Source organism: Pieris napi, chromosome 2, assembly GCF_905475465.1.
Source record: "Pieris napi chromosome 2, ilPieNapi1.2, whole genome shotgun sequence".
Lineage (NCBI taxonomy): Eukaryota > Metazoa > Arthropoda > Insecta > Lepidoptera > Pieridae > Pieris > Pieris napi.
The window spans coordinates 7,135,602-7,154,006 of record NC_062235.1 but is presented as its reverse complement, the minus strand read 5'-3'; the positions used below and the strand labels follow the sequence as shown (position 1 = coordinate 7,154,006).

Sequence of the window (18,405 nt, the reverse complement as noted above, 5' to 3'; positions counted from 1 at the left end):
CCATACGAGCAGTGTTAAATGCACACATAGAAAGTCCATTGGTGCACAGTCGGGGTTCGAACCTACGACCTCAGGGATGATAGACGCACATTGAAGGCCAACGCTCCTCACTATTCTTTCCCAAGCATTTAGAACTATGTAAATCTACATAGTAAACTCTACATCTGGTATAAAATTTATAGAAGTTTTACGGTAATTTTGCTTTAATAATGGTTTGGAGCGTACTGCTTTAAAATAAGTGGTTATACCAGGTTTACAGGTTCTTGCAATAAATAGTTTATTTTACTTGTAGTTAATATACGTATAATTACGAAAAAGTTTCATTAGAAAAGGCACGCTACAAGTTTGTTTGCCTGTTTTGCAGATATACACCCAAATTATTCCCTAACTCTGTCATAATATGATTATGTAATAGTGATCAAATTAGCAGACCCTATGTTTAGCACAACAATACTGGAGCAAGTTTTATGTAGTAACTCAAAAATTAAAAATTTGGTGGTAGTTTACCTATGTTTTTTACATTACATTTGATTTAAAATGTTGGATAGAGTCGTAGATTTTATATTGTATAAATTAAATATGAATAAATTGCAATAGGTGGAATTCTCTGATATATGCTTTTTATTTTACAACTTCGATAACAGCTCTATCTACGGCCGAAACATACAGGTGTGAGGCTCAGAAATTATAAAAGGTAGGTGACCCAAAACATGGTTTTATTTAAGTATGATGAGGTCTTTTTTAGCCTAAATGAAATATTTTCTGAATATGGTGGTACTACTAAATGTACTAAGACTTGTTGTCGTAACTAATGTCACTGGTTCCCACAGGATCGATAAAATTGCGATACTGTCATGTTTATGTACTGTGCTGGAGGCTGTTGACAGGTGGCTGAGGGGCGGGGGTGAGGCGACGGCGCCCGCGCTGCTCGCGTGGCCCTCTCGCCTGAGTCACGCGCTCCGTAATGCTTGCATAATAATAATGACGGATGCCGATCGCGCGGCGGCCCCTTTGATCTGCCGAGCGTTTGATCTCGCCGCGGCCGACTGGTCCCGCCGCCCCTACATAAACGAGCCCGCACGTTACCTTTATTCGATCCGACGCCGCGTATGAAGCTGGCCCTTTGGCACAGAGCATTGCTGGTGAGAGAGATTTATCTGAATGTTAATTTGTTATGCTACGATTTTTTATATACGCTATAGATAAGTCGTATGTCGGCAGACAGTTAAACTTAAATTTAAGAAAACTAAATGTGTTTATGGTTTAATTTTCAGGCAGGACCTTTGTGACGTGGATTCTGTCTATCCCAAATTTCTTTTAAAGCCAAATGCGCTACAGATACACAAAACATACATCACTATATATAATATACCATACTTAAATATGTTTTATTAGTAAGCTTAAAATATAAGTTAAGCAATGTTGGCGTAAAGGCTTGAGCCTCTTAACATGTGCGTGCGACGTGCGTGGGTTCGAATTACGGTTGTTACGGACTTTTCTATGTGCTTAGACCTAACAAATTTACGGCCTGTTAGGCACTAAGGATATTGCGAAACCGGAAAAGCTGGAAACCTGAGGCCAAAACCTGGAAGTCGTAGCGCCACTAGTTTTTTACATTATAATTTACACAAATCGATTTAAGCATTAATAATAATTGTCTATTGCAATTTGTTTTCTATTGGTAAGGTTAAAAAATTGCTAAAAGCTACGTTCGTTTCTTTAGAACATAAAATTATTTAAAAGTACAGATAAAAGATCTAACAACATGTCTGTAAAATTACACTTAAGCGCATCTATACATACCCTACTCTATGTCTTAGCCCTCGTTCTAAATAGAGGCTTTTTGTACCGGGGCTCGCTACTGTGCACGCGGTGGCGAGTGGCGATGCCATCATGCCGTGGTACGGTCAGTATGGGGTGCGGCGCTACAGCCTGAGCTCGCTATGAAGTATAAAGCTGTTATTTAGTGGCTATGACCAACCTCCGACCTCCTGGTTGCTGCCTCACGTGGACTCTCTGTGTACGTAATTTTATACGCCGGTGTTTATTTGAAGTGCGAATGTGATTGTGTTCTTTTTTTGAAAAATCCGTGGGAGATAATTTTTTTAATGTGGCGATAAGTATTTGCGTTATTATTTAGCTGCTAGTGTTAAAAAAAAAAACAAATACATAAAAACGAAACGTTTTTTGTATCAAATAATATTTTATCACATTAAATTAATTACTATAATGCCGTGACTTATCCTCCAAAGTAAATATTTTGTTTTATAATATATAAATTAAAAACAATGAAATCGCTTTTATATGAAATTTACGCTGTATATGTGTATTACGAGTTATATATTTTAGAGTTTCTTAAAATAAAAAAATAAAAAAAATGATAATATAGATATACCTAAAGACATGTTTCTATAACAAATCGTTTTTACAATAAATATTTTAAAATAAGTCAGAAGGGATACAACAGTCTTCGTACATTTTATTTAGTACCTTTTAACATTTGTTTAACATGAGAAAATACTAGATAAGACGTGATATCTAAACATGAAGGTAAATAATGAATGTAACGAAATACAAATACCTTTTGTAATGCAAATTATACTTCTGCGTTGCAAAGGACATTTATGAAATGGCGAATTTTTTGTGCTATTTAAAAATCAAAACAAACTTAATTACATAAAAAAGGTATAGTTTTTTTGGAAACTTATTATTATTAAAGTTACAAGTATCATGAAATAAACAAAAGATAATTGTAAAACTTAACAGCAAAATGATTTGGTGAGTACTATTAAAAGTAAAATACTTGTATAAAAATATGCTTATTATAAAGATGTTTTTATTAACACCTGTATAGGCTCTTCGTCCGACTAGTATGCTCATTAATAATACACATATTTTGTATATATTTTGAAAAGTTTTTAAAAGATTTAACAGATGTTATAATTTTCAAAAAAATATTAATTATGTCCGTATTAAAAAAAATAAAATTAATTTATTTTCTATTTTTTAAACGATTCATGCAAAATGTATGTCAACCTTATTAAAAAGATCGCCCGCGTATGTCTCTTTAAATGGCTCTTAGCTTTAAGTATTCTTCCTAGAACACTACAAGGGACCAGGCACAGAATTGATCCACAAAAACGCATTGTTTCCGATTGTACCAGCTTTGCGATAGGATTAACATTTCGGTTGGGCCTTCAAAACCCGCCAGAGGCGGAAAACGAATCACAAATGTAATTATAACGTGTGTTCACGTCTACCCAAAAGCTCGGGGAAAGTTAATTTTTTGTATTTTTTTCTAGTTGACATAAAAAAATAATTCAAACAAGTGTCTCTAGTATTTTCTTACATTAATTGTTTTTTCGTCGAACGTCGTCACTGTCTTATTGTGAATTACTTAGAAACATTTTACTAATAAAATACCTTTAGCTTTAAATATTATTTTAATACGATGGTTGTATTATTCATGTAAGAAATATTTATTTTTAATCTTGAACTCTTTGTAATAGCAAAGTAAATTGTTTTTTGTTTGGTAAGCTAGCTTGATAAAGGAATTGTTGGAGTTCTTTAATTATTTTTACTATTCCAAAAATGACACGTCTTGGGTTCTAATCCGTAAGAAATTAAAATGGCTATTTTATATCGCCATATTTCATTACTAACAGCATAGATGTACACTAACTATAAACTGTCAATTTTCAGTTATTATTAACCGCTGCGAGTGAGAGCGTGGCCCCTCCAGACAGCTTGCGACTCGTGTGGCTGTCTAACACGTCTCTTACATGCAACGATGGAACACCTGCCGGGTATTTATTAATATACATAAAGTATTTTTAAAACGTGTTGCAAAAATTATAAATGACTGATATTGTACTTGCCTATTATATATGTAAAATGCATATGTTCGGTGGATTAAATAACAATTAATAGATTACATTGATAGACTATATTGAACCTTCTGAATTAAATTTAGAATATTGATTTTCAGATACTACATACGTCGCGGAACAAACAGCCATCATTGGGTCGTCTACTTGGAAGGCGGTGGATACTGCTGGGATGCTAAATCCTGCAGAGCACGCTGGAAGAGAAGGCCGGGTCTCATGTCTTCAGCACGTTGGCCCAGAGCACGCAGAGCTCCGGCTTTGCTCTCCATGGATCCAGCAGCCAACCCTCTATGGCACAACTCAAATCACGTCCTCCTGCCATACTGTTCAAGTGATATGTGGGCTGGAACCCGAACCAAGTCATCCAATGATAGCTTTGTATTCACTGGCCGTCTGATTGTTAAAGCTGTGCTCAGTGAATTGCTGCAGTTTGGTCTTAAAGGACGTGTTCTACTCGTTGGTTCAAGTGCTGGAGGAACTGGAGTTATGCTTCACGCAGATGCCGCAAGACGAAATCTAAGAACACATGGAATTCGGGTGGCAGCTATCGCTGACTCGGGCTGGTTCCTGGACAGACATACCCGGGCAAGACGTATTTCTGTTGATGCGATAGCGAAACTCGGCCATTCTCTATGGCAAGGGTCTCCTCCGACATCTTGCGTTAGACAATTTCGAGAAAAGCCATGGCTGTGTTATTTTGGATATCGGCTATATCCGCACATTCGAACGCCATTGTTTGTATTTCAGTATTTGTTTGACTCAGCTCAATTGACTGCAGAAGGCGTAAGAGCTCCTCGAACTCGTGCGCAGTGGGATGCAGTTCATGAGACTGGAACAGCGTTGCGTTCGAGCTTAAAAGGTGTGAGGGCAACATTTGCTCCTGCCTGTATTGCCCACGGGGCCTTGGCAAGACCTGAATGGCTGGCGATTAATGTTTCCGGAATACCGCTGCCCCGAGCGATCAGATGTTGGGAGCAACGTTTTAGTGCCCCTAATAGACGTGAGCATGCAAGATGTGCCCCAAGGAGGCTTATAGAGAGATGTTCATGGCCACAATGCAATGGCTCGTGTCCGCGACTGCGTGACCCTCGCACAGGCGAGGAAGTTGCTTTAGCTGCACTTTTGCAGAGTTTTGGGCTCGATGTGAATGGAGCGGCTGCTGCTATGGGACTAGACGCCCGAGCCTTATCTCGCATGAGTCGAGCAGAACTTTTGCCATTATTGGCACCACATACGTGATATTTATAGACTATAGGTGCATATCCGCACGATGAATCTACCTCGTTTTTGTTGCAAGTACAATTATTATTAATGTTAGTTATTATTTATTGTAATGAGATACTGCAGTATTTATAACAAGTAAAGAAGTAATAATCTGTGTGTTGTTTTTGTTAGTTGTGATAAATTTAAAAACTGTTTGTATTATTTACATATTTATTTCCCTTAAAAGAGAATGTAGACTAGTATGATATCTTACAAAAATAAGTTAAATAATCTCACTATTTCCCGCTCACCCTACAATGATGGCAGTGTTACGTGGCGGATACTTTCAATTAGCAATTTATACCAATTGACCGCGTGAACCCAAGGGTTTATACCGATCGTGTGAAGTGATCGGAAGCCAAGGGGAGCGGTAGACTGCTTTGGTGTGGGTGTACTTAAAGTCTAAGAAAAGTTTCTGATGCCGTGGTCGGTCATGACGTCATAATCTGTTGGAGCGTTCAACGTTTATCTGTATAGACACATCGATGACATCGTTTGCAAGAAAGAAGTCTGTAGAGACGATGTTAGCTTGTTGCCGCCAAACTGTTCCCAGTCGAGCAGTGACATTTCTGTTGACCGCTTCCGCGTTGGCTCTAAGAGATCCTCTGACGAATAGAATGTCTAGAACAGTTGGAGTAGTTTGTGCCATAGCTGAGAACATTGGAGAGCGAGCGTTCGGCTGTGGTGAGGTGGCAATAGCGCGATCTAAGTACTCGAAAAGTTGTTTAGGGCTATTTGTGTTCGCCCATAAATGAGGTAGTATCGGCCACAACCAATTGTTTTCTGAAACAATATTTTTGTCACTATAATTACATAGAATACATGTTATATAGCTAATAATTTTCGATGCTTAGCATTTAAGGATCTCGAAAGAGACGACGACGAACTAGCGAAACAAAAGACACGCGCCCAATGCCTCAATATCTAAAGGAAAAGTTATCAATAACAAACTAATACACATGCTTTCCCTATGCCTTTTGGGAACTTGGGGCTTCATAGATTTTAAAATAAAATTATTGAACCCAGTCTTTATAAGAGTTTCAGAAGCCCGTTAACAGCAACATGTCCTTCATATTTAAAAATAACTATGGAAAAAGAGCGTCAGCAAGTTAGTAAGGGTATAAAAGGCGTATAGTAATCCCACTTTCAGCTAGAGCTGTGTTTAATCACTTGTATCTCTGCTAAGGGCGAGCTCAAAACCACTAACTACCCTTGACCTTAAGGGCTAACGGAATGTCTCTCTGTTATTGATTAATGAAATGTATATGTTCTAAAAATTACAATTGTTTGATAGTTTATACACGTAATTGAAATGGTTTCAGTTGTTTAGAAGTGATATTACGAATATTAACCTCTTAATAGACGCAACTCATAATGATTTTGCCTACACATTTGTCACACTTTATCGAAAAAACAGTTTCTGTATATTTGAGTTCGATTAATGTTTGAATACTAAAATAATTTTATAAATCATATGAAGCTCATGTCAAATCGTTAAAATATACAAAAAATATATAAAGTTCTTGTATATAAAGCGACTAAGTTTCCCAATGAGAAAAATGCGCCTTACGAAAAAATTAAACAAATTTGAGTAAATGCGTTATGTTTTATGAGTAAAGTTATTTTTTATAAGTGAAGCCATTAAGGCCCGTATTCTATAAATTTAAATCCATCTTCCAGAGGTAACAAACCATTTCTTGTTGTAATAGATTTGACAGCGCTCAAGACAAGATTGTGATTTGAGATACGAATATAGGCCTTAGAATGTACACACTTAAATCACTTTAAACCAAATTTAAAATCTTTATGGGTTGCTTTTTATAAACAGAGCTAACAGAAACTATCCATATAAACCCTTCTCACTTAGTGGTCGTGTAACTTTGTGAGTAAATAATAGTTAAACATTAGGTAATTAACTAATTGAGGCTTACATTATGTTTTTATTAATTACACCTTCGGTGTTTAAATTATCGTAGAGATAATTCGTGTTTCTTATTTTATGGCTAATAAGCATTTTCTTTTGGAATTAATGTTTAAAAGCAGAAACGAAGTTTGCTTTTGGAAAGCATAATTCAAAGATATTCGTTTTATCTGATTTATATACTTTCGTTTAGCAAAGCAGTTATTTCAAGTGTAATATACTGAAGTAGAAATAAGGAAAAGTTACCAGCAACGATAGTGTTATCTACATAGTTGAAGACAAGGCGCCTGTCTGCGTCTTTCAAACTTTGTAGAGTAGGGCCCCGAGTTCCGGCGCCAGTATGGAACTGATTTGCAGGGGCTATATGGGGCCCCATTTCCCTTTTTACTAGTTTCAGTAACCCCTCGTGGACGGATTTGATAGGTGCTCCGTTTTGCTCGTAAAAACCCAGAGGAAAGTGGTGCGCATCGAGAAATACAACCTGAAACGTTAACAAAATTTTACTTAATGTAAAAGAGAATTCGCGAAAATCCAAAAAGACATTCTTTGTATATAGGAATTTTATAGTACATATATATAGATATATATTACGATAGTTTCGTCAGTTATAAACCCATAATACAAATAACCTACGCTCGAAACACGACTTAAATTATATAAAAAAATAAATTTCACTATAATATATATCCACGTACAAAACATAAATGCCTTTAAATTAATTAAATACTTATATGATCTATTAAATACTAGCAAAGGTAGTGAGTTTACAATTTATATTTCGAGGTTTTTGCATAGATTTGGCTCCAGGATTTTAGTTTTGGATACTAATTGGTCCAAGTTAGGCGATTACACATAGTCAACGATATTGCTTACGTAATAAATCACAAAACTATCAGGTATTTAGTAAGTACCATAATAGAAATTTGATCTTAACCCGTACTACTTTCGAATAAAATTTCCATTAGGGTTTTAAGTAAATTAAATCTAATTAATCTTAGTATGCAATTTTTGTTCTGATCAAAGACAGTCTTATAAAATATCTTATCCATGATTACATGACCATCACAGAATAGATGTATTAAGTCAATTTTGTTTTTATTAGTAGGCAAAAAATTTAAAAATACTTACTTCTTTAGTGACGTCTAAGAAAGCTCTAATTTCTTTCAAGAGAGGTAATAGTGGACGGACACGAATTAAGTTGTGATTGAGCCAGTATCTAAAAATGAATTTTGATTAGTTACTAGTAAGCATATACCTACAAAACTGATTTACACTTTTACGAATATTTTAAAATAAGATATTAAATTTTTGGATATACATATTTATATTTGTCGTACAGACAAATTTACCAACATTAATGGGTAAAAAACACAGTGAATGAGAGTATCTTACGCAAACCCTCACTAGATGGCGTCAAGTGCTTAATATATAGCGCTATTAAAATAACTTTGTGGGAGAATATTATACATTATGTTACATACAAATAAAGTAATATTGAAACAATCTCTTTTATTATAAAGCTATCACTATTCACATAATAACATACTTTTTGTTCAGAATAAAACTATGAGGCTCATTCATATTAACCGAATATTAACGCAACAGTTTTTTATATATTTTATAATGTAATTGAGCTATTATAGAAAAAATAATTACAACAATGATAACTAAAAACCGATAGAAATTATTATAAATTATTTTAAAATTGCACATTTGATTTAATATTTGTATTTCTTAATCTAGTTTTAAGTTGGCGCCTGGTAGATAGAACCGGTGACCCCAGAGCTGGTTCTTTCCTGACTCAACGAATAAGTATCGCAATACAGCGAGGAAATGCAGCCAGCGTAATAGTACACTGCCACAGGGAACAAACTTTTTAAATTTGTTTTAATTTTCTTTTCAATAATTTTTATTATTACTTTGTAGGTTAAGAAAATTGTCAATACAAAACGTATTTAGCATGATTATATGAATAAAATTATCTAGTTTATTGTCAATTATAATTGTAATGTTTTCCTTTAAATGTACACATATCATTGTTGTACTTGTATGTATTGTGTTTTTTGTACGTTGTGTGTTTTCTGTGTCTGTATATATTTCGTTACTGTGTCTTTTTAAAATAAATAAATAATTTTTAATATAAATATACTATGATAAGAAAGTATTTGAGTGTTATTATGTAGATAATAACACTCAAATATACACCCACATCTAACACACATTCTCTCTGTAATATTATTGTTTAGTCTGTAAACCTTTTAATCGGAATTTTGATTTAACAATTATTTTGTATTATGTTTAGTAAGTTGTAAGGTTTTCTAAATAAACAATTAACTGTACGGTCATACTAAAATCATAAGCAGAAATGTGTTTACCTCATTGAATTATGGTCACATTGAATATAATCACCAATCCTTATCGTATTTTTATCACTTTTCACTTCATTCTAAAGGATTTTACACTCTGAAATTAATTTGAGAGATTCGAACTAGTCGACCCGATTTACTTTTTCACAAGTAAACAGGATTTGAATATCTCGTTAAAGCGAAGTTTGCGTGTCAAGTTACGTAACAAATTGCACCAGAATGAGTTTGGAATTCGCGTTACGCGAATCGCGGTCGCCCGTTGCGCTTCACTTCCCTGACAGTTGTCCGAGAGACAGTACAGTTTAAATTTTCGTTCTTAATAGTTTTTATCCTCAGCGTAAACTTGTTGATAATTTTGTTTTATTTCTGTGACTTAATTTACGTCGATATTTAAGTTCAACAACAAAAATTCACGATACATTCTAAATTTGATTCATAATAAATATATTTAGATGCTTGTGTATATACCTAGTGTTTTCCAACGTGGGGCAAACGCCCCACCGTGGGGCAATTTGATTGTTAAGAGGCAATTTGAAAATTTATTAAAGTTATATGGAATATGATATTCAATTTTTCATTATGTTTCTGAAAATTTATTTACTGTGCTTCATTAACAATTTCCTAGTCATTTCTTCCTAAAACCTATAATTTAAGTTTCTTAAGTGAATTCAATTATTTAATATTAAGAACGGTATGTACATAATACACAGATCAGATTAATTAACATATTCAGAGTGGCCTTATATTATTACCGTGAATACAACAAAAACAAAAAGTATATGTATAAACACGTATAAACAAGTGAAAAATAACTCACCTATCTTCAATTGTTTCATAAAAGTCGTAGTAGGCTATTCTAAAGTCAAAGTACCGAATGCCATAGACAAGCTGTGCCCATATAGATTGGTCCTGACAGAGTACGAAAATGTCTCTGGTCACTGTACTAATTTCCGTATCAAAACGCCAAGCACCCGCATTGTGTGAGCCAGGAATCGCCAACTCGCCAATACGAAGATTATTGATTCGGTTGCTAAAACATGAGAAGATTTTAGAATAGATTTAATTATATTTGAGGGTTTTTCTGATTTATAATAAATTAAAATGTAAGTAACAACGTTTTAAACAATGAATGTAAGCGATACCTGTATTTTTAATGTCTCAAACCCAGAAAGATTAGTTGAACGCTTTTAAACTACGATCATGCCCACACTTGTACAAAACAGATTATTATTTCAATAGCAGGCAAGATTTTCTTTTTTATAGAACAGGGTGCAAACGGGCAGGAGGCTCATCTGATGTTAAGTGATACCGCCGCCCATGTACACTCTGAATAGTCAGAGGACACGCGTTGCAGGCCTTTTAAAATTAAGTTTTAAATGTTAATTATCACAGATTGTATTTCTGATGCGGAAAATTACACCTAAGTGGATAAATTTAGAATTAAATTACATAGCACCGTTTTATCAAAGATTTTCTAGCGTGTCAAAGCTGTGGTATTCGAAATCGACCAAAAATATTTTAAAAATGTGTTACTTAAGAAGCGAACTGTGATATCGCTTCCCAGTATTAAAGTATGAGCATTTTATCTTCTTTTTAATAGCTATTTAATATTTTATTCTGAAATAATTGTTGAAATTAAGTATCGTAATCGTCGTCATCTGTTATTTATTTAAGTAATAGACAAATAAAAGCATGCTAAATATATGACGAAGTTAACCACAAATTTGAAACCCTATTCGTTAACGAATTTAAGAAAGGACGGCGCGATTTTCAGCTTCCAAATGCATTACGAGTATAACCGTTAACTCATTTTGAACAATTTGCACGGCGAATAGTAATAAGAAATTTGTAATAACAAATATTTAAAATATTTATCTTTTATTCGATTGTATCAATAATAATAATTAAGCTGTGCTTACGTTTAATTAAGCCTTGATAATGTTATCATCGAGTTAATGAAAAATTTATCATATCAAGGATAGAGATAAACAAAGAAAAAATCTAAGATCAGATTTTTTTAAAGAATAACAACAAACATTAATATTTATATAAGTTATAACGACTAGCTGACCCGACAAGCGTTGTTTTGCCATGTATATTATTTCTAAGAAACTTTGTTTGAGTTCAATAAAAATAACAATCCGCTATAATAAAAAATAGGGGTTTATCGTAGAGGGGTAAAATTAAGGGTTGGTTTTGTATGTTGTATCAAAAAATTAGTTTATTTGTCTAAAAATTAAAAAAAATTTTTTGGAGTGGACAGTGGACACCCCTTATCATTTAAGGGTTTCAAATATATTCTCAGACTTACTGAATATGCATACAAAATGAGGCGCTGAAATTTAAAGGCCAGTAAAAGAAAAGCGCTATGTTATGTTTTATATGTGTTTAGAATAGTTTACCTATTGATAGTTATAAAATTAGAAATTATTGTAGGTAATTCGTTTATTTTTCTCTTCCTTCCGTATAACGAAACTCTCTATAACAATATGCTCTGTCCCTTGGAATTCGTTATAAAGAGTTTACACTGTATTTGAAACTAAGCTATAAAGATCGCTTTACGTATTCTACCTAAGGGGCCAAGCATACAATAAAAAACCGAATTACCATCTTTGGTCTTCAAGATACACCTCTTAAAACCTCTGTGAAAATGTCATCATACATGGTCACGATGGTCCACATGGTACAAACGCCTCCCATGCTTAGCTACGAAACTAACATTTTGACTAAAACTAAAACTCATAGCTCACATAACTTTTAAAGGGTTATGCACTTTCTTCTCAAGAAGTGAATAATATTAGAAGCAATGAACTTGTGAGGAAATACGTAGACAGGAAAGTAACGAGACACTTCACAAACAGATCTTACGATGAGTGAATAATATTTTATCTTGGCTCATTCATCTGTTTATTTCCTTTAAGATTGGAAACAGTGTTATATTATCTTAGCTTAGTTGAGATTGTTGAGGAATTATCTGGTTACTTGAGTATAAATGCGATATATAATTCAGTGATAAGAAAACATTTTATCAATTTACTTTTTTTAATATTATATTATGTATTGGTACTCTGAGTAACTGGGGATTAATTTTCTAAATATGGTTTAAGTAAGGGTTGAATGTACTTAATGTGTGAGAATCATATTGGATTTAATTATGTAATGGTATCTATAACTTATGTACGATCTAAATTTCGGCCGATCAGATTCATATTTATATCTACTATAATAAAAAATAGGGGTTGGTCGTAGAGGGGTGACAATTAAGGGTTATATGTATGTATTTTTGTATGTTGTATCATAAAAAAATAGAAACAAAAAGTTTTGTCTAAAAATTTGTGGTGGGACAACCATTAACATTTAGGGGGATGAAAAATAGATGTTGTCCGATTCTCAGACTTACTGAGCATAAAAAAATTCATAAGAATCGGTCGAGCCGTTACGGAGGAGTATGGGAACGAACATTGTGACACGAGAATTTTATATATTAGATATATACGACACAAGACATTAACAGTAAGTAATGAAAACAAAATTTGGTTGAAATACATAAAACTGTTAATAAACTTACCCATAATCGTCCATCCAAGTAGGTTGTATTTTTAAACAATTAAATGTAGTTATATGCTGGTCTCCCGCTCCGACCCATGGCCACAAACACTGTGGTCCTCTCAGACCGGCACCTGACTCCCAACCAGCCGGAAGTTTAGGTTCTCCAAGAGATATGTTGGTGACGATGTGCCCCGCAACTGACGTGACATCATATACCGCCAAAGCATTATGCCAGCCACTCGGACGAGCACCAAATAAACCAATCTGGAATGGTTTTGATAATACTCACAGTCAAAGTTTGTAAATAAGTCTGGTATACGTGCTAAATTAAAAGTTAGTTACAATTTATTTTATGTAATTTAATACTGGCATTAAATGTAGGTACATCGTTACAAAGAGGATGTTGTTTTTTCATGTTACAGGACTTGGATCGAAAAAAAAATGAGCATGTGGGTAGACTCTTAATCCTGAGGTCGAATGTTCTAGTCACGACTCTGCCTGATTTGCCTGATTCTTTCTTTATGCGCGTCATTAGAACTTTATCACTCGTGAAGGAAAACATCGAAACATTACACGAAGAACTCTAGTATCACTAGGTACAGAAGGCTAATCATGACTTGCCTATTAGACAAAAATACCAAACAACATAACTACTGAGAAGCACACGTACCTATATAAATAATGTAAAAGATTCCCGTATGAAATAGTTAAATGTATCATGCTCGCATGAACCAAAGACTGCTTGCTTTAAATATAACTAATTTAGCATAAGAAACATCTATCGATGAATATATTGTGTGAGAAAAATTAATATATTGCTACTTCACAACGTAAAATACACACAAATTATTATTATTATTACTAAAACGCCACGGCCTAGCATTGCTTGGACTAGTAATTGAATAAAAAACTTAAATCCTTTGCCAAATAATTTTAGCAGTTATACCACATCACTTCAATTTATTTATAGAGTAGGTACATAAGGCTGTAGGAAATACAAGTCGTTGGGCTTGATACATTTGTGGATTCTTCTTAATGTTTTTCAACACATCCAAAATTTGATCCATTAAAGATCCGGGAATCGGAACCTTCGGGTTGTACGCATTATGTTACTTTACTTCTTGTGTCAAATATGTCATATATAGCACAATAAATATACATAGTCATATATAAAATGGTGTTTAAATTGAAAAGGCATAAATTTTATACCTGCATAGGGAGGTTGGCACAAGATTTGAAATCCCAGTTCAATTCGATAGCATCCAGTAAGTTTTGCCCGACTCCCAGACGTATAGTAAGAGAGTGAATTGTCACCCATACTTTTCCGCAAAGCGATTTTTCCAATATTTGCTTTTCTGTGGCGGCTGAAATTAAAACCGTTGGTTTTTAAATGAATTAAGTTTTTTACATATTAAGGAGTTTATATTTCTGGACATTTAATTTACAAATTCATTTCTTTGAATTTTTGTGATAAACACGTTTATCAATGATATTTATGGACTGATAAATGAAGTTATTATTAATATCACAAGTGTTTTGAACGTAGTTCCTATTATACCACAATAACATACGCAACATTATTGTAGATATATTATTCTCTGATTTATGGTCTAAGATCCCGATATAAAACGACCTTCACCGAGATGCTTATTTAATGAAACGAATTTTATATTTAATTTAATATGTCAATAAATATAATCCATATGGGTTGCCTAGCAAATTTCAGTCCCGAGTATGTTTAATTAATTAAAAAAAATTTTTTTTTAAACATTTCACCGGCATGATTATTAGATAAATTCTATACCAATCGAAAGTATGAAGCCCATAGAATATGCAAATGTTAGGTTGTTTTTAATCATTTAATTATTATTATAAAAAAATATTTATGTGTATATTTTTTATGTGACACTAAAGTATATATACATCTTTAGTAAAAAAGAAGGTTATAGTGATACATATATAATACTACACTGATTAAAAATATGGATTGAAAAAAATTCAAAAAATTTACTATGTACATGCAAATTATAATTTTTTTTTTAAATATTAATTAAACATACTCTGGACTGAAATTTGCTAGGCAACCCATATGGATTATATTTATTGACATATTAAATTAAATATAAAATACGTTTCATTAAATAAGCATCTCGGTGAAGGTCGTTGTATATCGGGATCTTATACTATTATAATAAACGCATAACAGTCGAGATATTTAACAGCTTAAAATATAAACAAGTTTCGCGAATCGCATAACAGATTACAAAATTTTAAGTAGGACGCGAAATTCGAAAATTCTTAACTTTTAAATTGCTATTATGTGTGTTTCAATGATAACTATTAACAATTCGCAACTGTTATTCAAAGTAGATGCAAAAGTATGAGGTAGCCAGTAAAAGTAAATAGCATTTATCGAAATCAACATCGCGTGGGAGGAAGTCTTTAACACTCGCATATCATTTCCTCAGACTAAAACTATGTAAATTGTTTGATTTTTTTTTATGTCTCTGGCACGGTTTGTGCATTAGCCAGCGTCAAGTATGAGATTTTTATCATTCGTGCTTTTTGCCTTAGAAATTCGATCATGTCCTCCATGTACGGTTTAGGCACTCGCCCGGTACCGCACAACCCTCCCAAAGGCCGAGAACAAATTTAAATTAAATTAAAACTTGCCCTCGAACCGGGAATCGAACCCGGTACCCCTCACCTAGCTGCCACTTAATAAGACCGCTAGGCTATGAGGCCCCCTTGAAATCTTTTAAAGTTCCGTCAAAGTGCATTCAAAAATAACATATTAATTTTGGCAATATTTCAGCAAACATTGCAAGGTAAATGGTCGCTTGATAAACACAAACACTCCATTCAAATATAAATTAACGGGTTAGTGATATATTGCAGTGGTTGTTTAGTAATTTGTGGTAACTAATAGGCTAATGTGCAGTACTATTTCGTGCTATCGGCTGTATACATACGAACGACTCGTTGGTGGTGGTGGCTACTTTTAAGTTCAGGCATTATTATATGCCTGATTTATCAATAAATATTTTTTTAAGATTTTCTAGATAAAGGTCGTTCGTCGATATAGGCCTATGTACAAGTGCGATCCGTCACCGAATTATTTCCCGACCTAGCTACGTACATACACGTTTTAGAATCCGCATTATACGATTGGTGTTTATTGGCGTTTCCAATGATGGGGTCCGATATGGAATGAATGAAACTGAAATTCAAAGCAAAGTACGAATTATATTTTGTCATCTTATATAATAAAAATAAAAATTAAATTTGCGGCGCTAAAATCGGTATCTGTTTCATGATAATTTGCCGTCGACTTTTCGGGTCTAATGGCTAGCCTTAGCCTTACATTACTTAGTTTCCTCACGATGTTTTCCTTCACGTTCGGGCGAATGTTAAATGTGCACATAGACAAAGCCCATTGGTGCACAGCCCGGGATCGAACCTACGACTTCAGGGTTGAGAGTCACATGCTGAAGCTACTAGGCCAACACTGCTAATATATAATTAAAATAAATAAATACATTATATTAGTCTTTCCTCCAACTTTGATTTTGTTCCCATTAGACCCTGGGATTCAAGTGCACAGGCACTAATTAAAGATTCAAGTTGGCGCGTGGTAGATAGCAGGTTATTTCTCGTAGCATACACGAGAAGACATCATCAAATATCTATTATATTTGTCACAAGAAGGTAATAAATTACTTTTCATACAGTTGCAATGTTACACACCACTGAATATCTCAATTCAATTTTATTATATTTTGCCACGAAAATATACAGTAACTGCTGAAACTAAGGTAGAGGTTGATGACCGGAGAAATGATAAATATGGATCGTTAGACACATTGTATCGTTGACACTACTGCAACTTGTCAACAGTAATGATATCATTATGTGTTTGACACATTTGATAATATGTAGATTTTTCAAAACCGATTGAAAATTAACTTTTATTTATAATTCTATTTATATTATATTTCTCTCTAAAAACGTCTCTATATTTTTTCAAAGTAGACCAATGCCAAGTTTTACTTCAAGGCCAACTGAAAAACGCGCGTGTATTCGATTCCTTAAGGAATACATATCAATCTTGAAGTGCAGAGCTTAATTAAATATATCTTTGTGTATATCTCAATCACAATGTCACTTAACGACATAAAATCAACACATATATATGTAATATTATTTTGCAAACTGCTGATAAGTTTGTATAATTATAGTTAGCAGTAGCTGGATAGTTCATTTAACGAGGAAGGTTATAAGCTATTTGTATTCTTCGAATAACTTTACGTGCCTAAATTAGAGTTTATCAGATTATATGCTTTTATAAAAATACAAAACAAAGCCTTTATAGGGTACGTCAGTAGGTCAATTATATATTTAATGATTTGTATGTAATTTCTGCTTTGTATGCCAAGTGTAAGTAGGTTAAACAATTATATAAGTGACATAACTGGTTAATGTCAGTCTAACCGCGTATTCCTTTACGCAAGCACTAGGAACAGACACTAATAAGTAGGTGGTACTTATGGTCTGATAAATACTGTTAAAATTAATTTATTTATTTAATTATAAGTATAATTATTCACGAGATATAAGAAATACTTTTTGTTTTTATAAATACTTATAATCTAAAGTCAGTGACAGAAAATTCTAAAACAAAATACTGTAAATTCGAATCCAGACGAAGCAAAAATATATATGTTTTTGTTTTGTAAGATCTGAAACAATCTCTGATTCATATCTTTAATGGTGACTGAAATTATATAGAGGAATGTAATGACAGACATTATTTATCTAGGTATCGAATTAACAAAGCAAATATCTAGTAACATAACGCCTCAACTTGTGTAAGGTACACCAAAATTAATTCAATTAATTTTTACATAGACTTTGTTTAATCGAATCAAACAGTTGTAGTATTATTTCAAATATAAGAAGTAGTTAAATTCGTTCGAAATTTATTTACCATACTACCATGAAAAGAGTCTGCTAATATAAATGGAATTATACCGTAATGCAGATTAAAAATGTATAAAATATCCAAACAAAATTAATACTGAAAGTTAGTTAGCAAATGTGCTTATTTTACTTACGTCCAATAGAAGCCCCTAACGCCGTAGCGGCAAGGAAGGCCACAGAAACCCAAGACACGGCCATCACGCTTGGTGGCTCCCGCGCCACTGAACCAGATTAAAGATTTGGCGTTCTTTCGCAACTGCGCGAACGCAATCAAACGCATCCTGCTCGTCACGTACGTCGCATGATGGATTACTAACGTACACTTTCTATGTTACTCAAAGTATGGTCATTGTTACGTCAATAATGGATCTCACAGTTTCGATATATCAACTCTGTGGTTCCGTTTGTCGCACGCGCCTGCGAAGATACCACGTGCAGC

The 18,405-nt window shown here is 33.6% G+C and overlaps 2 protein-coding genes across 4 annotated transcripts; one reads left to right on the top strand and one right to left on the bottom strand.

Annotated features, from left to right (window-relative positions):
- The first annotated feature begins 1,836 nt into the window (after positions 1-1,836).
- Positions 1,837-5,267, top strand: LOC125061394 (palmitoleoyl-protein carboxylesterase NOTUM). The gene is made up of 3 exons (XM_047666831.1): positions 1,837-2,020; positions 3,703-3,806; positions 3,989-5,267. The coding sequence occupies exons 1-3, from the start codon at positions 1,973-1,975 to the stop codon at positions 5,124-5,126; spliced, it is 1,290 nt and encodes a 429-aa protein (XP_047522787.1). The 5' UTR covers positions 1,837-1,972; the 3' UTR covers positions 5,127-5,267.
- A 40-nt stretch (positions 5,268-5,307) lies between these two features.
- Positions 5,308-18,356, bottom strand: LOC125061380. Of its 3 annotated transcripts, none has more exons than XM_047666800.1 (8): positions 18,101-18,356; positions 16,130-16,206; positions 14,196-14,350; positions 13,006-13,250; positions 10,255-10,467; positions 8,200-8,287; positions 7,318-7,552; positions 5,308-5,933 (listed from the first exon to the last, which is right to left on the bottom strand). In XM_047666800.1, the coding sequence occupies exons 1-8, from the start codon at positions 18,244-18,246 to the stop codon at positions 5,590-5,592; spliced, it is 1,503 nt and encodes a 500-aa protein (XP_047522756.1). In that variant the 5' UTR covers positions 18,247-18,356; the 3' UTR covers positions 5,308-5,589. The 3 variants fall into 3 exon arrangements, with proteins under 3 accessions (XP_047522756.1, XP_047522764.1, XP_047522772.1); XM_047666808.1 differs by having other exon boundaries at positions 16,126-16,206; positions 18,101-18,273; XM_047666816.1 differs by lacking the exon at positions 16,130-16,206 and having other exon boundaries at positions 18,101-18,268.
- Positions 18,357-18,405: the final 49 nt, after the last annotated feature.

What these genes read in the sequence shown, in the direction of transcription:
- LOC125061380 (XM_047666800.1), bottom strand. Translation starts at nt 18,246, where the DNA reads ATGCGTTTGATTGCGTTCGCGCAGTTGCGAAAGAACGCCAAATCTTTA. An exon ending in TATGAAACAATTGAAGATAG is followed by an intron (nt 8,288 to 10,254) that starts GTGAGTTATTTT and finishes ATTCATTTTTAG; the next exon opens with ATACTGGCTCAATCACAACT. An exon ending in TCTTAGACGTCACTAAAGAA is followed by an intron (nt 7,553 to 8,199) that starts GTAAGTATTTTT and finishes TTAACGTTTCAG; the next exon opens with GTTGTATTTCTCGATGCGCA.
- LOC125061394 (XM_047666831.1), top strand. Translation starts at nt 1,973, where the DNA reads ATGACCAACCTCCGACCTCCTGGTTGCTGCCTCACGTGGACTCTCTGT. An exon ending in GCCTCACGTGGACTCTCTGT is followed by an intron (nt 2,021 to 3,702) that starts GTACGTAATTTT and finishes GTCAATTTTCAG; the next exon opens with TTATTATTAACCGCTGCGAG. An exon ending in AACGATGGAACACCTGCCGG is followed by an intron (nt 3,807 to 3,988) that starts GTATTTATTAAT and finishes ATTGATTTTCAG; the next exon opens with ATACTACATACGTCGCGGAA.